This window comes from Lithobates pipiens, unplaced genomic scaffold (assembly GCF_037356315.1).
Source record: "Lithobates pipiens isolate NorthernLeopardFrog02 unplaced genomic scaffold, aLitPip1_a1.2 Scaffold_13, whole genome shotgun sequence".
Taxonomy (NCBI): domain Eukaryota; kingdom Metazoa; phylum Chordata; class Amphibia; order Anura; family Ranidae; genus Lithobates; species Lithobates pipiens.
The window spans coordinates 184,328,117-184,354,313 of record NW_027507718.1 but is presented as its reverse complement, the minus strand read 5'-3'; the positions used below and the strand labels follow the sequence as shown (position 1 = coordinate 184,354,313).

General features: G+C 44.7%; 1 protein-coding gene across 3 annotated transcripts in view; it reads right to left on the bottom strand.

Annotated features, from left to right (window-relative positions):
• Positions 1-26,197, bottom strand: part of AP1M1 (adaptor related protein complex 1 subunit mu 1) — a 179,900-nt gene that overhangs the window by 10,283 nt on the left and 143,420 nt on the right. For 2 of the 3 annotated variants that reach the window (XM_077475957.1, XM_077475959.1), the window contains 3 exons: positions 12,531-12,657; positions 11,030-11,172; positions 8,421-8,492 (listed from right to left, as the gene is read on the bottom strand). In XM_077475957.1, the coding sequence (XP_077332083.1) occupies positions 8,421-8,492; positions 11,030-11,172; positions 12,531-12,657 (342 nt within the window). The remainder of the gene's footprint in view (positions 1-8,420; positions 8,493-11,029; positions 11,173-12,530; positions 12,658-26,197) is intronic. The other variant, XM_077475958.1, reaches the window with a different exon arrangement.

Below are 26,197 nucleotides of genomic sequence, written 5' to 3'. Positions count from 1 at the left end.
GATCATCTCATGGGACGGCTGAATGGAGAAATGCCATTGTAAACAGCATTTCTCCATTCTGCCTACCAACTAGTGACGCTGATCTCTGCTCCATGTGATTGGAGCAGAGATCAGTGTTCACTAAATGAAAGCCCAACCCCCCCACAGTTAGTAACACACCCCTAGGAACACTTAACCCCATACACTGCCACCCACTGGTTAACCCCTTCACTGCCAGTGTCATTTACACAGGAATCACTGCATTTATATAGCAGTGATTGCTGTATAACGGTCAATGGTCCCAAAAATGTGTCAAAAATCTCCGATGTGTCCGCCATAATGTTGCAGTCACAATAAAAATCGCTGATCGCCGCCATTACTAGTAAAAAAAAAAACGGAGTTACGTACCAGTAACATCCTTTTCCGGGAGTCTTTCAGGACAGCCACCTTAGAGAGACACTGGCTCCTCCCTTCTTAGGAAACACCGCCTTCATTTCCATGATTTAAGCCTCATCCTCCCTCCGCTCCTCAGTTCTTCCAGAGTACCTCCGGCCAACTGGGGAGACACAAGAACACGTCAAATAAACAAACTTTTAATCTTACCTGACGGTCTCATGTGATGAGTTCCCGACGTTCTCCAAAAACCTGGGTGGGAACCGGTGCTGTCCTGAAAGACTCCCGGAAAAGGATGTTACCGGTACGTAACTCCGTTTTTCCCAAGTTCGTCTTTCAGGACAGCCACCTTAGAGAGGATAAGCGAGCACATTACCTTAGGGTGGGATCACTGCTTGCAGCACTTTACGACCAAAGGCCTGGTCTTTGGCTGACAGAAGATCCAGTCTATAGTGTTTCACGAACGTAGAAAAACTGGACCACGTTGCAGCTCTACAGATCTGTTCAGGAGATGCACCAGCCCACTCTGCCTGAGAAGTTGCCACTGCCCTGGTTGAGTGCACTCTAATCCCAACTGGGGGTTCTAACCCCCCTGCTATATAAGCCTGCCCAATGGCTAACCTTAACCATCTGGCTATCGTACGTCTAGAGGCTTTGGAACCCTTCCTAGCCCCTGAAAATAACACAAAAAGTGAATCAGACTTCCTGAACTGACTCGTGCAATCTAAATAATGAAGGACACATCTTCTAACATCCAGTCTATGAAAGATGTGTTCCTGTTCTCTTACTGGATTTGAACAGAAAGTAGGTAGCACAATCTCCTGGACTCTATGGAAACTAGAGGCTACCTTGGGTAAAAAGGCCGGATACATCTTAAAAACCAAACGGTCCGGAAAAACCTGAAAAAAAGGTGCCCTAACAGAAAGGGCTTCGAGTTCACTCACTCTTCTTGCTGTAGTGATCGCCACCAAAAACACCGCTTTGAGAGTGATCAGTTTTAATGAGCAAGATTCCAATGGCTCAAAAGGTTCTCCTGTGAGAAACTGTAAAACTAAAGAAAGATCCCAAACTGGGAAGGGGGAATTTGAAACAGGTCTCTGCCTACTTAGGGCTTTGAAGAACCTCATTATCCAAGGGTCTGATGCTAGATGCTTTTCTAGAAACACGCTTAAAGCGGATACCTGACCCTTCAGTGTTCCGAGGGCTAAACCTTTATCCGCCCCAGCCAGCAGAAACTCTAGAACGGCTACAGGGCTGCGCACGTTGAAGGAACTCTCTGAGCACCAGCTATTGAACCGCCTCCATACCTTTAAGTAAATGGTCTGGGTTTCCTTTTTCCTGCAGTTTAGGAGAGTGGCTACTAAACGATCCGAGAAGCCCTTGCCCTTCAGCAATTCCTCCTCAGAAGCCAAGCTGCAAGGTTCCACCGCTCCACCTGAGGACAGCAGATTGGACCCTGAGACAGGAGATCTTCCCGGATTGGGAGAATCCAAGGGGGTTCTACAGACAGACCCTTCAGAATGGAGAACCAAGGCCTCCTGGGCCAGTGAGGTGCGATTAGAATAAGGGTAGTATTCTCCACCTGAAACTTCCTTAACACTGCCGGAATCAGCACGGGAGGGGGGAAAGCATAGCACCTGGAGAAACCCCAACTCTGTGCTAGTGCGTCCACCCCCAACGCCCCGTCTCCCCTGTTTATGGAAAAGAAGATGGCTACCTTTGCGTTTTCCCTCGAGGCAAAGAGGTCTATCGAAGGAATCCCCCACCTCTGGGTGATCATTTCGAAAACTTCCTGCTTGAGAACCCAGTTGCCTTCTCTCAGTGTTTTCCTGCTGAGGAAATCTGCCACCTGATTTTGCTCTCCTTTCAAGTGGATCGCTGAAAGGGACAGGACATTTGCTTTGGCCCACCTGAGGATGGCTTTTGCTAGGGCCCATAAGGTTTTGCTCCTGGTGCCCCCTTGTCTGTTGATGTAGGCTACCACCGAGGAATTGTCCGACCTTACTTTTACATGATGCCCCCGGAGTTCTCTCTGAAAGGTCCTGAGAGCCAGATCCACTGCCCTCAGCTCCCTCCAATTCGAGGATCTGTTCGACTCCCTCCTCTCCCAGGTACCCTGTATCAAATGGGAGTCTAGGTGTGCACCCCAACCTGAGCTGCTCGCATCGGTTGTGACCACCCTGGATATTGGTAGAATCCACTCTAGGCCTTGGGACAAATTTGCTCCCTTTCTCCACCACCAGAGGGACCTCTTTACCTGATCTGGAACCGAAACCAAAGAATCCAGAGACCCCTGGCTGTGGTCCCAAACCTTCAGAATAAATAATTGCATGGGACGGAAATGTAAACCCGCCCACTGTACCGCTGGGAGTGCGGATGTCAGCAAGCCCAATGCCGACATGACCTTCCTTACTGAGATCTGGTGGCTGCCCTGAAGAAACAACAGTGCCTTGTCTACCTTTTGAATTTTCTCTAAGGGGAGGAAGACTTTTTGTTCTGTTGAGTCCAACACATACCCCAGGAAGGTGACCCTCTGGGAAGGATTTAAGTTGGATTTCTCCAGGTTCAGAAGCCACCCCAGGCTTACCAACAGGTCTCTTGCGTTCTGTAAATCTCGAGTCAGCTGCGTTGGAGAAGGAGCAAACAGGAGAAGATCGTCGAGATACGCGATCACCGAGATTCCTCTGAGACGCAGAAATGCCAGAACTTCTGCCATCACTTTGGTGAAGATCCGGGGGGAAGAGGATAGCCCGAAGGGAAGTGCTTTGAACTGCCGGTGTAGCACCCCAACTGAGGTTCTCACTGCCAGCCTGAGAAACCGCTGGTGGGTCTCTGCGATAGGAATATGCAGGTATGCATCTTTTAAATCTATCGATGCCATGAAACAGTTTGGTGGAAGAAGTGCTTTCACCGAGTAAACTGAATCCATCCGAAACCTTCTGTAGGTGACTGAGACATTCAGAGGCTTTAGGTTCAGGATGAGCCTGAACTTTCCCAAAGGCTTGCGAACCACAAAAACGTGAGAATAGAAGCCCCTGCCTGTCTCTCCTACTGGGACCCGTACTACCACTTCTTGTTCCTCTAACTCCTGAAGAGAGGAAAGAAGGGCAGATGATTTTTCTGTGCATTTTGGCAGCTCGGTGACAAGGAGTCTCAGAGGGGGGAGTTCTGAAAACTCCAAACGGTAACCTCTTCTGATGATCCCCAACACAAACTGATTGGAGGTGATCATCTCCCACTGTGGGAGAAAGGCCCCCAACCTTCCCCCCACTGTGACCCCGTCACTGGGACTTTTTGGGCTGTTCAGGAGGGCGAAAAATTGCTCCCCCAGGCCCCTTGCCCTTGAGCCCCCAACTTTTCTTCTGCCGAACAGTTCTAGGGGCTTCAAATCTTTTCTGGGGACGAGTCTTTTTTGACTGCTCCCCTAATTTCCTCTTAACTGGAAAGGCCTTTTTCTTGTCCGCTGTGCGATCTAGCACTGCTTCAAGACCTGGCCCAAACAGCAAGTCTCCTGTAAAGGGGATCCCACAGAGCTTTGCTTTGGACGCATTGTCTCCCTGCCAGGTCTTCAGCCATAAGGCCCTCCTGGCTGAGTTGGTCAGAGCCGAGGACCTTGCAGACATTTTCACGGACTCAGCCGAAGCGTCCGCAATGTATGCTATCCCCTTAAGCAGCATGGAAAAGGAGGATAGAACAGTCTCCTTTGCCGTCCCTGCTTCAATGTGCGCATTAATCTGGGTAAGCCAATACTCCATATTACGAGCCACTACTGTGGCTGCCATGGCTGGCTTAAGATTTCCCTGTGATGAATCCCAGGCCTTCTTTAGGAGTGAATCCATCCTTCGATCCATAGGGTTTGAAAGTACCCCCATGTCCTCAAAGGCCAGATCAGTGTGTCTGGACACCTGGGAAAAAGCAGCATCTAATCTGGGAGATTTATTCCAGACCAGAGTCTCCTCTTCCGAAAAAGGAAACCTTTGTTTTAATGCCCCAGAAAAGAAAGGTTTCCTTTCGGGATCCTGCCATTCCTTCCTGATGGCATCGATCAAAACGTCATGCACCGGGAACACCCGCTTTTTCTGTTCCCCCATGCCTTTGTACATCTGATCATGGAGTGACAATGTCTTCGATTCCTTTTGTATGCCTAAAGTGGTATGAATAGCTCCTAAGAGCTCATCCACTTCCTCCAGGGAAAGCTTATACCGTGAAGTTCTATTGGATTCCCCATCCAACCCCTCATCGTCAGATTCCCCTTGGAAATCTGAGACGACACTGTCAACTTCTTCCTCAGCTTCCTCTCTGGAGCCCCCTGGGTTCTCTCCACCTGCGGGAGGAACATCCATTGGGCTAGATGGTACATTCTGCTGCGCTGGTGTAGGAGTGCTCTGGGGCTGAGGCCACTGGAAACTGGAGAAAAATGTTTTGAAGGACTGGAAAGTACTAGAGAGTTCCTTCACAGAAGCCGCCAGATCTGCACCCTGTTCTGCTGCCTGTTCCCTAAGCAACCCTTCAATACACTCTTTACAAAGTGCCTTGGACCAGGAATCCCCCATAGAGGCTCTACATGAAGGACACTTCTTCCTAGAACCATGGGGGGACTTGCTCGTGGCTTTCTGAAAAACAGAAATAAGAGAAAGAGCAGCATAAGATTTAAAAAGAAAAAGAAACACCAGCGCTACATAGAGGACCACTGGGAGTGCTCCCCCCCAGGATCAACCAACACCAGGATCCCAGACGCACTACCCTTCCCCCCGACCACCAAGGAGGAAACACCAGTGGAGCTACTGGTTATAAAGTAAGGGAACACCTCCCCAGGGTTCCCTTTACCTTTGAGTGGCTGGTGCTGTTATCTCCAGCAGCTCTTGGAGCCTCTGCTTCAGACATTCTCCTGTTGAGGAAGAGTGGTACGAACGTGCCTCCTACAGCTGCCTGTACAACTTTAGAAAGAGAGGCTGCACCAGCCGAACGCTTGGTCCCCTTTCACGTGCCGCGTCCGGAACCGGAAGACGCGGATACAATGAAGAGGTCCGCCCCCACCGGAACTGACGTCGCCCGTCATCTGGTCCGGCCTCCAGCTCCAAGCCGACTGTAAACACAGGGGGACCTTGGACGTCTTGTTGCAGCGCCCCACTGGGCGAAACGAAGGGATGGACCTCCCCAAACTTTCTGCTTTCCCCAAGCGAAGTTTAGAGTGCGTGTAAAAGAGGTCAGTACAAGAGTTCGGCTCCCCAGCCGACCGGACTGCCTATCCCGTTGAAGCACCCTCCTGGGTGAACGAACGGATGATCCTCTAAAACTTCCTGCTTTCCCCAAGCGAAGTTTAGAGTGTATGGTCAGTACGAAAATTCAGCTCCCTAGCTGACCGGACTGCCGAAAGTAGACAGATAGACGATCGGACTGCCGAGTGGGGCCGGAGCTCCGCTCGGATAGCTTCAGTCTCGCCAACTGATTTAGCTAAGGTTCCTTAGCGGAGTCTCCCCACCGGAGGAAACACCATAACTGAGGAACGGAGGGAGGATGAGGCTTAAATCATGGAAATGAAGGCGGTGTTTCCTAAGAAGGGAGGAGCCAGTGTCTCTCTAAGGTGGCTGTCCTGAAAGACGAACTTGGGAAAATTATTAATAAAAATGCCATAAAACTATCCCTATTTTGTAAACACTATAACTTTTGCGCAAACCAATCAATAGCTTATTGTGATTTTTTTTTACCAAAAATATGTAGAAGAAGAATACGTATCGGCCTAAACTGAGGGAATTTTTTTTTTAAATATATTTTTGGGGGATATTTATTATAACAAAAAGTAAAAAATAATGTGTTTATTTCAAAATTGTCGCTCTATTTTTGTTTATATCGCAAAAAATAAAAACCACAGGGATGATCAACTACCACCAAAAGAAAGCTCTATTTGTGGGAAAAAAAGGACATCAATTTCGTTTGGGAGCCACGTCGCACGACTGCGCAATTGTCAGTTAAAGCGAGACAGTGCCGAATCGCAAAAAGTGGTCTGGTCTTTGACCAGCAAAATGGTCCCGTCTAAGTGGTTAAACAAAAAAATAAAAAACTCCAACAGCTTGAAGCACCTTGCAGCCGAAGCTCGCATCACCTGACGCCTTAACATCTACCCTGAAAAAAAAGAGGAAGGCTGTCCATAAGGGTGTAGGCCTTGCAGAGGAGTTGCCTGATCCACCTGATGGCAGAGCGGGAAGCAGAATACCCTTAACCCTCATGCCCACAGGGAGAGGCTCAGTCTTGCAAACAGAAACTATGGCTACCAGGTAGTCCCTGACAGCTCAGACCACATCCAGGCAATGTAGGATGCAGGACAATTTTCTGTCATGGTTTTGGGCAGGACAAAAAAGGGAAGGAAAAATATCCTCACTAAGGTAAAAAAGGACCTCTGTAGACCTTGCCATATACCCACCAGTGATGTGACTGGCCTCAGGTGATGCACAGAGATAAAACAAATCCTCCTACATAAGTTGTACCTATTTGCAACTCTCTCTTATCTGCATCTGTTCAAAGAGCTGAGTAAGAATGTCTGAGAGTTCAGAAAAAAAGGGGGCAGAGGGCTGAAGTTACTCTGCAGAGAAGAGTTTTGAGAGCTAATTGGAGGGAAAAGACACATCCCCCTTCACACAGGAACAGAGCTGAGGTTGTCAATCAGCAGAAGATCCCTCCCCTCACTATATTTCTCTTGGGTTCAGGAAAGCTTGTCAGAAGTGATTAATGCTGATAGCAGAGGAGCAAAGCAGCACACAGAAATGATACTTAGTACTCTTAAGTGAGACAAGTATATATTATAGAGGGATACGATTTGTTCCCCATTTCATGTCTGATGTTTGCAGCCACTTTAAGAAGAAAGGGACATTTAGACCCCTTTCAGGCACTAAAGGGCTAAAAATAGCACCTGAAAACGCCTCCCCTGCCACCCAATGTAACGTGACTGTACTGCGGAAAAAAATATTAAAAGCCAGCAGCTACAAATACTACAGCTGCTGACTTTTAATAAATGGACACTCACCTGTCCCGGGGTCCAGCAATGCCGGCAGCCAAGGCCGATCGATCGCTCAGCTCTCGGCTGCTGCCGCCACCATTCTAGGTGAGGGAAATCAGGAAGTGAAGCAAATCGGCTTCACTTCCCGGTTCCCTACTGCGCATGCGCGAGTTGCGCAGCGCAATAGGAATTGTCCACGCTGTCTCTGGGACCCATGTGTGTCCCAGCAGACAGCGCGGCAGGACAGGAAATGGCATAGACTCCCACGGGAGTCTATGCCCGGAAGTGGGTGTAAATACCTGTCTTTGACAGGTATCTGCACTCCCCTCTGAAAGGTGCCAATTGTGACACAGGAGAGGGGGAGGGTTCCGATCAGCGGAAGTTCCACTTTAGGGTGGAGCCCCGCTTTAAAAAGATGTCCTGCAAGCAGCATCTTTGGGGCAGTGGAGGAGCGGTGTATACACCACTCTTCCACCGCCGCTGCCCATTGAAATGAATGGGCACCGCTGCCGAAGCGCCTGCAAATCGATTTGGCAACCTCTTCCCCGCCAGTGTCATTTATATCTTTTTTTGTTTTTTTATAGCACCGATCACTGTATTAGTGTCACTGGTCCTCAAAAAGTGTCACTTCGTGTCAGATTTATCCACTGAAATCCTGCTAAAATTCGCTGATCACTACCATTACTAGTAAAAAAAAAGAAAAAGTCCATAAATCTATCCCATAGTTTGTAGACGCTTAAACTTTTGCGCAAACCAATAAACGCTTATTGGGATATTTTTTTACCAAAAAAATGTAGCAGAATACAGATTGGCCTGTTCATAGTGCAAAAAATAAAAACCGCAGAGGTGATCAAATACTACCAAAATAAAGCTTGATTTGTGGGAGAAAGGGACATCTATTTTATTTGGGTACAGCATTGCACGACCATGCAATTGTCAGTTAAAGCAACGCAGTGCAAAAATGGCATGGTCAGGAAGGGGGTAAAACCTTCCAGAGCTGAAGTGATTAATAAAGGACATCTTGAACAACCAAAATAGTAATAAATGAACAAACCTTGATCATGTATTCAATGCGACTATGGGAATGCTTTTCTATAACAGATTCAATCCAGATGAGTGGTTTCACCTGAAAAAGAGTATTCAAATTAAAACTTTTAGATTTCTCCCAAAAAGGTTATTTTTTCTGTTTATGTCTCACTGAGGAGATTTCCCTGGACATCTGTCCTGGAGAAGCAACAGGAAATTAGGAGGGGAACCAAAAAAATATCCTGAATTGCTACAAAGGACTATAGGGTCATGTATGATTGGATATAGCTGTGACCTAGACAATCCGTGGTTGATAATGCTCAAACTCAGTGCAGCTGGCACAACACTGGAATAATGTGGAACAAAAAAAAAAACTATAAGCAGCGCTCTCTGAGTAGAATCCAAAGTGTAGTAAGAGCCAAAGTATGACTCCTACACTTTGGATGTTACTCAGAGCGCTGCTGTAACTGTGTAACTGTTCCAAGTTAGTGCAATAAAGTCATTGGATCAGCAATACAGCCCAGCAACTACCATTTTCAGAAAAAAAAATATCCTTGCAATGGGGCCTATGTTACAAAAGTTAAATGCTCATTAACCACTTGCCGACCGCATTACACCGATATACGTTGGCAGGACTTAACTAACAAACTAACGTACCTGTACGTTGCCCCTTAAGAGGTGGCCTGCGCCAAGCTCCGTAAGTCGAGTCGCAGGTCCCACTGACTATTGCTGCGGGGATACCCGCGATAGTCTCATGGAGAGGAAGAACTGGGAGATGCTAACGTAAACAAGCATCTCCCAGTTCTGCCTAGTGACAGTGTCACTGATCTCTGCTCCCTGTGATCGGGAGCAGAGATCAGTGACATGTCACATGTAGCAACACCCCCCCCCAGTTAGAAACACTCCCCAGGCACACTTAACCCCTACACTGCCCCCTAGTGGTTAACACCTTCATTGCCAGTGTCATTTACACAGGAATCAGTGCATTTGTATAGCACTGATTGCTGTATAAATGACAATGGTCCCAAAAATGTGTCAAAAATGTCACAGTCACAATAAAAATCACTGATCGCCGCCATTACCAGTAAAAAAAAAAAAAAAAATTATTGATAAAAATGCCATAAAACTATCCCCTCTTTTGTAAACGCTATAACTTTTGCGCAAACCAATCAATAAATGTGATTTTTTTTTTTTACCAAAAATATGTAGAAGACGACGTATTGGCCTAAACTGAGGAAAAAATATTTTTGTTTAATATATTTGTGGGGGATATTTATTACAGCAAAATGTAAAAAGGAATTTGTGAGAAAAAAAAAGGACGTCAATTTTGTTTGAGTGTCACGTCGCATGACTGTGCAATTTTCAGTTAAAGTGACGCAGTGCCGAATTGCAAAAAGTGCTCTGGTCAGGAATGGGGTAAATTCTGAGCTTATAGTGAAGTGGAGTTCCAGGCTAAACTGCAACTATGTCTTGAAGAATAGACCATCCCACACCCCTCCTTTTCGGATTTAGTATTTTTTTTGTTGCTTTGTGTCCATTATGTTTTACCTGCTTGATTTACATCCTTCCCCACTGCGGCGAGATATGTCATTTCTGCCGCTTTCTGGGACCTGCTGTTCCAGAAGACAACGGGACCATTCAGAAAGCACAGACTCGTGTATGCGCAGTAGAAAACCGGCAGTGAAGCCTTAGTTGCAATGCCAGCGCCTGCATCCGAGCTGATGGAATAGCCATTGGGAGGCCGACATCGTGGCATCCCTAGACAGGTAAGTGTCCCTATATTAAAAGTCAGCAGCTACATTATTTTTATTTTTTAGAGGCTGGAACTCCGCTTTAAAGTCTAGGGCTAGAAGAATAAGGTGTAATATTTAACTTGTACTTCGGGAAGGCTCACACCACGCTGTGCGACTTGTCAACTGAACTGGTCACACATGAATGTCTTTAAATGCAATGCAGAACCAGCAGTACTGCATTGGAAGCGATTATGGCAAAAGGCTGCCTACAAGTTGGACCATCAGAGAGAAATGAAAGCCACTGGCAGAGGTATAAAGAAGCCATTACAACTATAGCTTACTCCTCTAGCCCTAGACTTAATGAGCAATTAACCCTGGGGGGGGGGGGGGGGGGGGGTGTTAAAGTAAAACTTTAGACAAAACTTTTTCCCCCCGGATAGAGTAACCCGTCAGTTTATTTTTCCATTGGTGGTGCTTCACTTCCTGTCCCATAGCCAAAACAGGAGGTGAAAGGAAATCCCTGCAAATTAAGGGAATCCCTTGGGGCCCCCAGGTCACCAGAACTAGTGCCCACATTCAAAGATTTCCCCTCTATTATTGTTCTGGAGATAACCCAAAATTTGTGATTTTCTTGAACTTTTTTTTTTAATGAGAATAGTAAACAGGACAAATAGAGGGTGAATCTCCCCAACACAAGCACAGAGGGTAATAAAAAACTGACAGGTATTCTAATCCATCTCCACTCTATTCAACCCCCCCCCCCCCAAAAAAAATAATAAAAAAAATTCCTTTAGCTATATTTTAAACTAAAAATCATAGCATAACAAAATAAATAAAAACTGCCATAGCACTTCTGTGTGGTACCACATGCTAGCACAATTTTTTAATATACAAGGACACTTGCATGAGTGTTTAAGCGGTAAGACATGAGCTCAAACTCTCCATCTGGAGGTATGAAGGATATAGTCCTGTCATTTTCAAATCTGGATAGGCGAACACACTGGTGAAACTTGACATCTTCAAGCTCCACAGACTTGCTCTTCCCACCTAGAAGAATGTAAATCATACAAATTAACCCTGGTCAGTTCAGTTACAGCTCCCAACAAGACCTTTAGAAATGTTTTTTCTGTCTACCAGCATTTACTGTTAAACTTACTTTTAAGACTAAACGTGTAGTTATGAACAAAATGATAAAACAGATATGCTTTTTGTACAAAATGTTTTATATTATAGTACTTTTAAATCATAAATGTTCTAGCATTAAAAGTATCCCAATGACAAGGTGTATATGAATCACAGGCACTGCAATAATTAACCGATAGACACTACATATAAAGCTTCACTTCTAAATGGGTCTGTTGCATAAAGAACCGTTTCTCCCTAACATTTGTTAAATCTGCTAGATGCATAAGAGCCATGCTAAAAGAATGAAACAGAGAATGTGGCTGCTATACACGGAACAGAATATTTATGATTAGCAAATCATCTTCAAATGCTTCGATCAGAATTACTAGAATGCCCTCCACCTTTATCCTGGACAAAAGGCAAGGAAGAAGCTGCAGCAGAGAAAAGGCATAGATGAAGGAGTCACAAGGGAATCCAACACAAACACCTGAAGGTTCTTGGTCCAAGAGTAAAACCTGTCCAGCTTGTTGTGGAATCTAGGCACCAAGAGATCGACATCCAGCAACCCGACTGCAGACAAATCTCTGTCGACACCTCAGGGCGAAGGGCTCATTTCCCCAAGAAGAGCTGTCGACAACTGAGAAAGTCCGCCTGCCAATTTTCCACACCAGAAAGTGTACAGCTGAGAGGGCAAGAATGTAGTTCTGCCCACAGTGCCCAGTAGAAAAATCAAGTTTGCTTCTTCCTAAGCCCACTGTGGTATTCTGGGACAGCCCTGGACCTTGAGATACCGCCAGAGAGGATACATCCAAAACTTTCCAATCCTCGTTTGCTTCTTCATATGCCTGAGGAAGTTTTTCCAATACCTCTTACAACAGCAAAAGGAGTGGGGGGAGGAGTGGCTAGAAGATGCAGGTCCTATGACATCTTCGGTGATACTCCACAGGCTCATCCATAATCTGAGGTGACGAACAAAAGAAAAAAAAAGGCTTAACTGAGCTGGAAGATGGTATACCTGAAGAGGGACCTTGCCTCTTTTTTTGCCAGTGTTTAGAGTAAGACATTTCAGCACAGGAGCCTGTACAACTGTGCAATGCTGAAGGCCGGAGATCAGCTTTAACAGCTCCATGACACAGGAAATAAAATGTGTCTTTTTACGTGTTAGCAGAGCACTTTGATAAAAAAAAAAGGAATTAGAAGTGATTGAAAGTCATCATGATTAATTTGATGTGCTATTAAATATATAATACAATTGTATCAGGAATAGTTAATTTACTTACGCCCTGTATTGTCGAAGAGAACTTTATCATTTAATCCAAGGCGTAATTCAGGCATTCCTGAGAGAAATACCCTCATTTTGATGGATCCAACTATTTCACTGCGCAAGACATTTCCATTTGCACTCACCTACAACAGGAAAAGACAACAAAATGAAATCTGAACAGCACAGCTTACGAAGGGAGAGTGTACATATGAAAGTAAATCCCCCTAAATAATGTGCTCAGATATGACTGCACATAATACCATGTTTCCCCTTCAACTCACCAAAAGGAAAAAGAATTTGCAATGCAAGTGGAAGTCTACAAGCTCTACCTATCACATATAACAATTGGGATGGCTACTTTAAAAGGAAGTTAAACTCCACAAAAGGTCATACCAGACAAATAAATGAAGTGATCCTGTCCTGTTATTCAAAACTTAAAACTATTTATTGCAGATTGTGGAGTATATTCATATTTTTGCAACTAAAAACAAAAAACTGCGGAAAAAAAAAAAAATTGTGACTATACAAAATCTTTATTGCAAAAGACAAGGTCTTCTGTCATGTCTTTTCTGTGATACAACAAACCTAACTGCATGTTTGCATTCTTCTTTTAGAATGTATACTGAGCATTGCGTGCATTCTCTGGGCCAGAATGAATGCTATTTTCTGTGCATGTGTGGAAGTTGCCTAATTCTGATCAAAAGAGATGGCTGAAGATCCTGAATTGGAAGAAGACAAAAATGTTAATGTCAGTGAGGGCTGCTTTAAATCCTAGTATTAATATTAAACCTCTTATAATATAAAGGACCGCCTGGATTAATAGGTTTGTTTACTGTGCAGAGGTGAAGGTAGAGCACAATAGTGTATGTTATCAAAATCAGGCACTGTTTGGCAGAAAAATAATTTTACAGGTCAAGCAGCTTGGGTATAAAAAGTGCCATCTTTCACTATTCACATGTGATTTTGGACACTAATTTCATTAAAGTAGTGGTTGTTCTGACTACACAATTCAATTTACCTGCCTCTTGCAGGCACAGATCCCTGAAAAAGTCAAATTTAATGCGTTCCAGTGTCAGTCAAAAAAACTCACATACTGGGTAGTTAACGTGGCACTAAACTCTGTTTTATATTCAAGTAGTGCTACAACTAACAATTATTGAGATAATCGATTAGTTGGCCAATTATTGTTTTGATTAATAGGTTAATAACCTTAAAAAAAGTGTGGCCTATCATTTAGTTAATATATAAAGTATATTTTAATAAAGGCAGTTTATTCTTACATATCTCTATGCAGTGGTGAATATACATAACCAACTATATGGTTAGGGAGCAAAATCTCTAATCCACTGAGGACAGACAGAAGACATGTACTTTATATACTATTAGAGGTTGAATCTGGTAAATATCATCAGAAGCCAATCAATTTTTTTATTTAAAAAAAAATAGAACACTGTTTTGCCGATTTTCAGGCAGAACTGTAATATATTATATGCTCAGGGCTTTTTTTCTCAAAGAATAGGTGCAGGAATCCCTTTCTGAGCCACCCCTTTTCACCACCCCTAACCACCTCCAAGCAGTGTTCCTTGGTTCCATCCCCATCCCACCTCCCAGTACTGCCCTTTTAGACAATACAGAACCAAGTATCAATTTGTGGTGCTAAGTAATCAGTAAGGAATTTGGTAATTAACAAGAAAAGCAGTAAAATAGAACCCCTGCAGCCAGCAACAATAGACCACCCCACCAAAAACATCCCCCCCCCCCCCCCCCAGCAACAATAGACTCCCAGCAGCAACGGCAGACCTCCACACAACCAGCATCAATAGATTCTCTGGCAGCCAGAAACAGACCCCCTCCCTCAACAATAGATCTCTCCCAGCAACAACTGACTCCCCAGCAATATAAGACCCACCCCCAGCAAGAGTAGGTCTTCCACCAGCAACAATAGACTTACTCAGAAACAATAGACCACCATGCAAAAATAGATACCCTCCAGCTAGAATAGATCCCCTAGCAGTACGAGTATCAATAGACCCTGCAGCACACCCCAGCACCACTTTCTGTCAGTGGTGACGGTGGCGGAACAGCCCCCCCCCCATTCCCGCTGAAAAAAAGCCCTGTATATGCTGGTCATACAAAAACAATGTCTTCCTTCAAAAAAAATAAAAAATTTAATTTTAAGAACGTTTGTTTGATTTTCTAGTCGTTAGTGGGGTCAAATCTATGTTCTTTTCAACCACAGTGGCAATTCGAAGGAGCAGAATAGAAAACTTCCTGGTCAAAGGAGTTTTCAGACAGTGTATGTAGTTTTCGTTCAGAAATTACATTAAAGTGGTGTTGCCCCCCAAAAAATAAAACTACTTAAAATTCTTAAAAAAAATCAAAAAAAAATAATTGGCAAAAAAAAAAAATTTTTACTCACCTCTAAATACCGGTTGCTAGGGGGTCCCTCGTAGTCTGCCTTCTTCATTGCCCGGGCTGGTGACATCACTTCCCCTCGCGCCGCACATTCACCTGGGACCTGTCACGTGTCCCAGGTGACTGTACGGCGTATCACGGCGCCCTGCGCCGCTCGCGCATGCGCAGTGGGTGCCCGGCTGTGAAGCCACAGCCGGGTGCCCACAGTATGCATGACGGCGCCGCGAGCGGAGCGGGGAGCGAGGGGGGGGCTTCGTTCCCCCGCATCGCTGGACCCTGGGGCAGGTAAGTGTCCGATTATTAAAAGCCAGCAGCTGCAGTATTTGTAGCTGCTGACTTTTAATTTTTTTTTTTTAGGGGGTACCCCACTTTAATTTTAAAACTGAATGTTAAAAAAGGTAGTGAAATTTTCAAATGACATTCTTTCGTTCAGCGAATGTACAAAGATTTTTCGCATGAATATTCTCATCCAAAAATCGATACGTGTATGGCCAGCATAAAGCTTGGCTCACACCTATGCAGTTTGATCCGTTTCTACAGTGCTTTTTGCTGCGATTTGAGTTTTGCATTTTTTATGCTTTTTTTGCCATTTTGTTGTTGGGCAGATTAAAAATGCAAATTGCTGCAAAACCACACATTTTTCTGAAGCTTCTCCAATGAAGTCTGTCAAACCAAAAAAGCACTGTTTTGCATTGAAAAACGTCCTTGACCCTTTCCAAATGCGCAGTGGCTAAAAAAAAGCAGATGTGAACCATGTTAAATGAACTGTAGTGTTTCTGCAAAAAGCACCAAAAAACACATAGGTGTGAACCAGGCCTAAGATGTTTAGTATGTTTTTTTTTTTTTTTGGATCACCAGTCATCATGGGGTTAAAAAAACTAAAATTAGCCCATTATAGTACAAAAAGAGAAGATAATCGCTACTGTAAGATTTATTTATACTGGGAAACAGTGAAAGTAAATTGTATATATATATATATATATATATATATATATATATATATATATATATATATACACACACACACACCCCCAGAAGTAGGATATATGGGCATTTTAACTAGAAGGCAGACATGAAGCTACAGTGCCTTGCGAAAGTATTCGGCCCCCTTGAACTTTGCCCACAATGCTTGATTACACACTATTTATCACCAGCAGTCATTTAGGACAACATTGGATCATTCAGAGATCCTCGCTGAACTTCTGGAGTGAGTTTGCTGCACTGAAAGTAAAGGGACCGAATAATTTTTGCACGCACCACTTTTCATTTTTTTATTAGTTAAAAAAAGTTTCAAAAATCCAATAGATTTCGTTCCACTTCACAATTGTGTCCCACTTGTTGGTGATTCTTCACAAAAAATAAAAATTTAATATCTTTGTTTGAAGCCTGAAATGTGGCAAAAGGTTGAAAAGTTCAATGGGCCGAAAACTTTTGCAAGGCACTGTATATGAAGGGTGGAAGGGAGATCTAAATCTTTTATATTAAAGTAGTACTAAAAGCTGAGACTTTTTTTTCATGGATTTCATCATTTTAACCACCTGACAACTGGGCACTTAAACCCCCCTCGTGACCAGACCAATTTTCAGCTTTCAGTGCTCTCACACTTTGAAGGACAATTACTCATATAACCTAAAAATGTTTTTTTTTGTCCTTTTTTTCATACAAATAGAGCTTTCTTTTGGTGGTATTTAATCACCTCTGGGTTTTTTATATTTTGTGCTATAAATGAAAGAAGACTGAAAATTTTGAAAAAAATAAAATAAAATTCATTTTCTGTGATACAATTTTGCAAATTATACATTTTTCAAAAATTTTGGCCACAATTTATACTGCTACATAGCTTTGGTAAAAATAACCCAAATTAGTGGATATTATTTGGTCTGTGTGAAAGTTAGAGTCTACAAGTTGTGGTGCAAATCATAAAAAATTGATCACATCTGATGTACTGGTGGCCTTATTTCTTGCAACTCTAAAAAGCCAGGAAAGTACAAATACCCCCCAAATGACTCCTTTTTTGGAAAGTAGACATTCCAAGGTATTTAGTAAGAGGCATGGTGAGGTTTTTGATGTTATTTTTTTCCCACCATTCATTGCAAAAGGAAGATTTTTTTTCCCCACAAAATTGTCATTGTAATAGGTTATTTCTCTCACATGGCATGTGTATACCACAAATGACACACCAAAACCTTCTGCTACTCCTCCTGAGTATTACGATACCACATGTGTGGGACTTTTTCACAGCCTGGCCACAGAGAGGCCCAACATGCAGGGAGCATGGTCACATGTTCTAGGAGCATAAATTACACATCTAACTTCTTGACTACCCATTACACTTTTGAAGGCCCTGGAGCACCAGAACAAGGACATGTGATGTGGCACGGATACATGGCACTGATGACACGCAACACTAATGACAGATGGCACTAATAAGTGGCACTGACAGATGGCACTCCCGGCAACTGGAGTCTGCGCTGTAGCAGTCTTTCGGCTATAGCGCCGACACCTAGTGGTTAAATATAATGCACAATACTGGTAAACGTTTACTTTAAAATGTAATTGTAATGCCTTAAATTAACCTTCAGTCTATCAGCCTCTACCTTCAGATGCTAATCTTCCCTGCACAGTCTTTAAAGTATTTATTTTTATATACTTACCTGATCTGTGCAATGGTTTTGCACTGAGCAGCCGATTCTCCTCTTCTAGGGTCCCCACCCCCCACCAACGCTACTGGCTCCTCCTGCCTTCAGAGTATCCCAATAGCAAGCTGCAAAGTGCAATATAGAGTACCCCTTTAGCAAGGAAACAAAACTTCTGACTTTAGAACCACTCACTTCCTGCCCAGGATTACATGTCCCATGAGGCATTGTTCCTCACACATTCACAAGTTCTCAGGCACTTACTGACATGTATGCATGGTGTACTGAGCTGTATGTGTGCTGCATTGTATTTCCGGATATGTAAACAAAATAATGCATTCTGTATGCAGGCCGATTAATCAATTCATTTTTTGGGCCCTATGTGGGCGGCACAGTGGTGTAGTGGGTAGCACTCTCGCATAGCAGTAAAAAGGGTCACTTGTTTGAATCCCAACCACGACACTACCTGCCGGAGTTTGCATGTTCTCCCTGTGCCTGCGTGAGTTTCCTCTGGGTACTCCGGTTTCCTCCCACACTCCAAAGACATGCTGGTAGAAGAATTGGCTTCTGTCTAATTTGGCCCTAGTATATGAATGCGAGTTAGGGAATTTGGAGATTGTAAGCTCCTTGAGGGTAGGGACAGATGTGAATGTACAATTTATATGTAAAGCGCTGTGTAAATTGACGGCGCTATACAAGTACCTTAAATAATAAAAACAAAATTAAATATTCAAGTATGTATTAACCACTTCAGCCCGGGAAGATTTTACCCCCTTCCTGACAAGAGAACATTTTACAATTTAGCACTGCGTCGCTTTAACTGACAATTGTGCGACGCTGTACCCAAACTGCATCCTTCCCCCCCCCCCCACAAATAGAGATTTCTTCTGTGGGTATTTGATCACCTCTGCGGTTATTTTTTGCGCTATAAACAAAAAAAGATTGACAATAAAAAAAAAAAATAATAATAATTTACATTTTGCTATAATAAATATCCCCAAAAATGTTTTTAAAAAAAAAAACAAATTTTCTTCACCAGTTTAAGCCAATTTTTTTTTTTTTTTAATATATGTAGAAGAATATAATCGCAATAAGCGTACATCGTTCGGTTTGCACAAAAGTTATAGCATCTACAAACTATGGGAAAGATTTATGGCATTTTTATTATTTTATTCGTATTTTACTAGTAATGGCAGTGATCTGTGATTTCTAGCAGTATTTCAACGGGTAGATCGGACACTAGACACATTTTTGGGACCACTGATGTTTATACAGTGATCAGTGCTACAAATATGCAGATTACTGTGTAAATGTCACTTGCAGGGAAGGGGTTAACACTAAGGGGCGATCAAGGGGTTAACTGTGTGTTCCCTCAGTGTCTTCTAACTGTATGGGGATTGGACTGACTAGGAGAGGAGACAGATCGTTGTTCCTACTACACAATCTGTCTCCTCTCCTCTGACAGGACAGGGATTTGTGTGTTTACACACACACACACACACACACCATATAAAGGCTCCTGTGGGGGGAAAAAAATAAAAGCACTTTTTTTCCCCTTCAAAAATGTGCATTTATTTGTTTTCCTTAAATGGTTTCAGCCCTTAACTCAAAAAGTAGCCTCCTGTTAGAGGGTGGCTGTGTTCCTTCTCTATTGTCTCAATGTATGCAGGAACGTAGCTACACTTTTGCTCGGTCCCAAGATGGCCTGGTGAATATGGACTGTGAACTATAGGATTTTTAGTGTGCATAGACCAGTGCACATGACCACAACTAACACTCACTCTGCTTGTTCCAAGCAAACAGAAGTGAGGGGAAAATGGAGAGGTTCAGGATGTCATGAAGGACATTACAAGGAGGCAGAAAAACACAGTAGGAAACAATTTAATGAAAAACAGTTTATAGGCAATTAAGCAGTGAAAGTGTATGGATTATTTTTGTAGCATAATGAGATTGTTCAATGTCAGTTTAGGCTAAATACTATATGCCTCATTTGAACAACTATTAATAACCAACTTTAAAATAATGTATATCCATAAAAATCTGCAAGTGGATACACAAGCTTACAGCAGTCAGAGGAACTGAAAAGTTATATTTCCTACACTACCCAAAAATGGAATGTTAAGAGAAGTATGGGTTTCTTTTTTTTTTTGCTTACATCTATTCTACGTGAGCCCGTTGATATCTAAAATCTTTGCAGCCCTTTCAGAAGTTCTCCCATTCTGTTAAAACTGAGCTAAATACCTGTGGGAGGGGCTACATACTTTCATACAGTGTAATACCGACAATGGTCTGGCTCTGGATCCACCCACTTTCCTGTCATTTTGCTTGATTGAGGTTGGCTCTTGGCTGAGACTACACAGAGCTTAGCTGCTCCCCCTCCCTTCTTCCTCCTCCCCCCTGCACCTCTTCAGCCTGTTCCATTCTCCAGGAGGCGATAACAGCCCTTCAGTGACTGAGGTGAGAGAAGTCACTGATGGTGCTGTGTATGACAATCTATTTCTAACAGAGTGAAAAGAATATATTTTTAACCACTTCAGATCCGCGCTATTGCCAAATGACGGCATTAGCGCGGACCTACATTTCCAGGACTACGTCTATTGACGTCGTCCTGGTTACGAGCGGCCTGCGCGCCCCCTGAGGGGCGCGCGCGGCGCGCTCTGTGATCGGCGAGTCCGTGAGACTCGCCTGATCACCGATCCGTGTAAGGGGTCGATCCCGACCCCTTATCACGTGATCAGCTGTCAGCCAATGACAGCTGATCATGTGATAGAACGGAGCCGGTAATCGGCTATTATTCCTCCTCGCGCTGACAGCACGAGGAGAGAAAAAAAAAGCCGATCACCGGCGGCCGTGATCGGGACATCAGTCCCGATCACGGCCATCAATACAAGGGACCACCTGCCACCTGCCTGTGCCCACCTGCCTCCCGCAGTGCCATCCTGAAGTAAAATAAAAGAAAAAGTAAGTGCCCCCCGTCAGTGCCCCCTGTCAGTGCCCATAGTGCCACCCACAGTGCCACCCACAGTGCCACCCACAGTGCCACCCACAGTGCCACCCACAGTGCCACCCCACAGTGCCTCAAAGGTGCTGCACCCCAGTGCCGCCCATCAGTGCCCAGCAGTGCCGCCCATCAGTGCCCAGCAGTGCCGCCCATCAGTGCCCAGCAGTGCCACCTATCAGTGCCACCTATCAGTGCCCATCAGTCCCATCTATCTGTGGTACCTATCAGTGCCCATCCGTGCCACCCATCCGTGCCACTTATCCGTGCCACCCATCCGTGCCATCTTATCTGTGCCCATCAGTGCCGCCTTATCTGTGCCCATCGGTGCCGCCTTATCTGTGCCTATTAGTGCCGCCTTAACTATGCCTATCAGTGCCCACCAGTGCAGCCCATCAGTGCCCACCAATGCAGCCCATCAGTGCCCACCAATGCAGCCCATCAGTGCCCACCAATGCAGCCCATCAGTGCCGCCTAATCAGCGCACTTCAATGAAGGAGAAAAATGACCCGTTTGCAAAATTTTATAACAAACTATTAAAACATGATTTTTTTTTTGCATCTTTTTTTGTTTGTTTAGCAAAAAATAAAACTCCGAGCTGTAACTAAATACCACCAAAAGAAAGCTCTATTTGTGGGAAAAAAATGATAAAAATTTCATTTGGGTACAGTGTTGTATGCCCGCGCAATTGTCACTCAAAGTGCATCAGCGCTGAAAGCTGAAAATTGGTCTGGGACTGAGGGGGGTTTAAGTGCCCAGTAAGCAAGTGGTTAAAGCAGAATACGCTTTGGGAATTTACAGCACACAGGAATTCCATGCATTACTGGGATAGTAAAATTAAATGAAATTAGAGTCAACATTGTGAATCAATCCTTTTATTGACTATTTTTAAGAGACAATGAAACCTTCCATTCACATCTCCATCATACTGAAGCACAGAGCTACTCCGATATATGGACAGAGATTTGCTACACCATAATTAGTGTAATACCCCTATAGTAGTATCACAATGCTATGTGGGCTGTATTACACAGCATATTCAGGCATCTGCACAAATATAGACATATTTGGCCATGTTTATGTGCCCTGGAATGGAGAGGTGTTCCATGCAGTTGCCTGTTGAACTCAATTATAAGCCGACAGGTGCACAGATCTTCATCCATATTCTTGCGTGTACATCTGCCTAGGATGGGATAGACAGGTGTTTGGTGTAGTCATCTTTTAACCACTTGCCCACCACCCCAGAGCAGTCACACTGCGCAGAATCACGTATATATATACATGATCCTATACTGCCAGGTATCGGTCATGAGTTCGAGCCACCGGTTACTCACTCCAACTGTGCTGCTCGATGTATGCCGGCACCCGCTGATCGTTCGGTATGCAGGCGGAACAGTAGTCTGTCTGTAAAAAAAGGGCAGATTACCATTCTGTCAGTAAGGAAGGTATGGATCCTGTGTCTCCTCAAAGCAGAAACAAAGATCTATGACTTCCCTAAGTAAAAGCACCCCCCAAAACTAAAACACAGGATAGGCACATAGTTAACCCTTTGATCACCCCTGATGTCAACCCCTTCCCAGCCAGTGTCATTGGTCCCCAAAAAAGTGTCAGTGTCCAAATTGTCTGCCACAATATCGCAATTAGGCTATAAGTCGGTGATTGCCAGAAAAAAAAAAAAAATTCCAAACATATATCCCATAGTTTGTAGACTATAATTTATGCATTATACACACATAGTGCGGTGACTGGCATTTTTCTGCATTTTACGAATACAGGCAATAGCGCTATAAATTGCACCTGTAAAGAGCCTCTGTCACTATAATGTGAAAGCCAGGGGGCTTTCAGACTGGAGCGGTGCGCTGACAGGACGTCAAAAAAAGTCCTGCAAGCAGCTTCTTTGAGTCGCTTTAGAAATGGTGTATACACCGATCCTAAAACACCCTTGCCCATTAAAATCCATTAACCCTTTTCTGGCCACTAAAAGCGCCACACTAGTGACCGAAAAGCACAGGTATAATTACAGTAACGTGGGGCTAAAAATAGTGGCGCTCAGTGTGAAAGTGCCCTAACTGCTTTGTGACTGTCTCATGTAGGAGTATGGCAATAAAGTGTCTCCCCTGTGCTGGATCACGAACTAGATACATGATCCAGCACTTCCAGGTGGGGGCCGGGCATGTGCGTTGCCATCTTGCCGGCTGATCAGAAGGTCCCGGGCCAATTAATGATCTCTGGCACCCACTAATCAAAGAGGATGACAAGGCAGAGCTCTGTGAATGTAAAGAATGCAGAGCTCTGTCCTGTCAGCAGGGATGTGCTGGTTTTTGTTTGCATGCAAAGCATATCCCTTAGTAATTGGAAAATTGACCTTTCATAGCAGGTTACGGGCTACACCCATATTCTGGTTGTTACATGTAACATGCTATGAAAGCACCAGCCCCTGCTAAATTTTCTTATTTCCTATTGAGCGCGTCACTCCATATGCCGTATCAGGAGTCCCGTCGCCCAGGCTGAATGGGGAGCAACTCCGTAACCACGTCAGAGACTGTAGGCTTATGGCTAGCCACTGGATGTGGTGACCCAAAGTGCCATCGTCCAGCACCTACATGCCCAAAGTCGCCCCATGCGGAGGATCCCCGATGATGGTGGAAGGTGCATGGAGTGTCAGACGTTCAAAAGGAGAGAGAGAGTGACGTCAATGCATTTTACGGGGAAACCCCCACTTCTTCAGGACACACTGCCTGCCAACACCGACCTCGCACAATTTCATCCCCACGTCACTTCGGGGGCGATTTCAGGGACATTTATGCGGGCTTTTGCACAGATGTCAAAGGAAATCGCACCCTGAAATCGCCAAAAGTGGTACAGAAACAAATGTGGCGTTACATTGATTTGGATGCTGCCATTGCTGGCTATTGCCGCCAATTTGGCATGCAATTTGACATGTCAAATCGCATCAATGTGAACCAGGGCTTACACAAGTGTAAGCTTAAGTACACCTTAGTACGCCTTAACCCACATGGGATATACAGGTGTTTGCTGCAGCCCTGTGCAGACAGCCTGTTCAATGACAGGTGGCCAGCAGCACTGACCTGCACACATCTACAATTGGAGTGTATGTCCATACACAACCAATGCATGGATCAGAATACAGTATGTCTGCAAGGAATGTATGTATAGTTCTTGTTTGTGTGAAGTTCTTAAGTTTCATACATACCCAACCATGTGTAGCAGAATTTATGTTTACATACAGGCTGCACGTATACATTAGAAGAGGGGGTACACATGTGCAGTATGTGTACGGAGGTGGGTGTTTTTTTTTTTAATTATTTTTATAGAATTTATTTTTGAACACTTTGCTGTTGGAATGCAGTAAAACATGTCACAGTAACATAGGTTGGGAGGTCAGCAGTTTGTAGAGGACTGTACAGAGGCCCTTCATTTATAGATTTATTTATAGGACAGTGTGCAGGGGCAACAGGGCAGAGGATAGGAGGTCAGTAGGACAGTGTGCAGGATTCAGTAAAGCAGAGGACAGAGGCCAGTAGTGCAGAGGGCAAGGGTCAGAGGGCAGAGGACAGAGTTCAGCAGTGAAGAGAACAGAGGTCATTAGGGAACAGGACGGAGATCAACAGTCCAAAGGGCAGTAGAGGAGAAGACAAAGGTCAGCAGTCCAGAGGGCAAAGGTCATTAGGGCAGAAGACAGAGTTCAGCAGTCCAGTAGGATAAAGGTCACTGCTTTGGCAGGACACACAATTCTCCTCCTCCCCATATAGCACACACTTGTTACAGAATTATCTTACAGACAGCCTGGAATATACACTGTGTACATAGAGATACAGCTTAGACCTGCTCACTGTTTACACAGACAATGCCTTGATATGCATACTGTATATACAAATAGCCTGCATGTGTGTGGAGACTGTATAACTCACTGGTGTTCTCTAATTTTATGATGTGGGAGCTGCAGCAAGCATACCAGTCAGTTATAGTCTCCACACACATGCAGGCTATTTGTATATACAGTGTTCATATCAATGTACTGTCTGTATAAACAGTGAGCAGGTCTAAGCTGTAACTCTGTGTACACTGTGTGTGTGTGAAATGACAGGATTAGAGGAGGAGAGCAATGAGTGTCCACAGAAGGAAGTGGGGGGGGGGGGGGGGGGCACTGAATATCCTGACAAGCACATGAAACTTATTTTATATGCTCAGCAACAGATTAGAGACACATGTATACCATCTGGCCAAGCAGTCAGCTTCTATTTCCTGTGTGAGGCCCTATTACTATAGAAACATAACCAGGAGGGGGGGGGGGTGTGTATATATATATATATATATATATATATATTTTTTTTTTTTTCATAATGGTAAAGACAACAGATGATAAATGAAAAAAAATTTCCCTTAGCAGTCCCAATCCAAAAGGAGGTGGTTGGGCATGGCCAGGAGAAACACCTTGCCGGGTCAAGCCAGCTGCAAAAGAAGCATGTAACAGTCAGTTGCTTCAGTCAGTTTTTAAGAGCTTAGGCAGACTAGCAAGATCTATTCCCCACAGAAAGAATCACAGATTTCAGTGCCTCTGCTGCAAATTTCTCCACAATGCCTATAAGTGCAAAGATGAATGAAGGCACCCCTAAAAAGCCTCTTGCTCAAAAGATATCTTTAACCACTTCAATATTGGACACTTTCACCCTTTCCTGTCCAGCCCAATTTTCAGCTTTCAGCTCTGTTGCACTTTGAATAATTATGCAGTCATGCCACACTGTACACATAGGAAATTGTTATTTTTTTTTTGAGACAGAGCTTTGTTTTGGTGGCATTTAACCTCCTCGCGCCCGCCCTATAGCCGATTTACGGCCGTAGAGCAGGCGCGTTCGTCCCTGGACGGCCTGATGTTTACTTCCGCAATGCGCGCCGCCGCGGGCGCGCATCGCGGAAGTTCTGTGTTCGCCGTGTCCCCCGGGGACAGGCAAACACAGATCGCTGTAAACGGCCAATCACAGCGGCCGTTTACAGCGTGATCGGCGTGTCCAATGGGAGATGATCTCATATGTAAACATATGAGATCATCTCGCAGCGCCGCTCTCCTTCCTCGCACAGACAGTGCGAGAGGGGAGAGATGAACGGCTGCAGCGGCAGCCGTTCTGATTCCGGAAAAAAAAAAAAAAAAAAAATGAAATAAAAAGTGCCATCCGCCCCCAGCAGTGCCATCCGCCCCCAGCAGTGCCATCCGCCCCCAGCAGTGCTATCTGCCCCAGTGCCATCCACCCCAGTGCTACCTGCCCCCAGTGCCATCCACCCCAGTGCTACCTGCCCCCAGTGCCATCCACCCCAGTGCTACCTGCCCCCAGTGCCATCCACCCCAGTGCTACCTGCCCCCAGTGCCATCCACCCCAGTGCTACCTGCCCCCAGTGCCATCCACCCCAGTGCTACCTGCCCCCAGTGCCATCCACCCCAGTGCTACCTGCCCCCAGTGCCATCCACCCCAGTGCCACCTGCCGTCAGTGCCACCTGCCCCCAGTGCCACCTGCCCCCAGTGCCACCTGCCCCCAGTGCCACCTGCCGTCAGTGCCACCTGCCGTCAGTGCCACGTGTCATCAGTGCCACATAGTGCCATCTGTCATCAGTGCCAC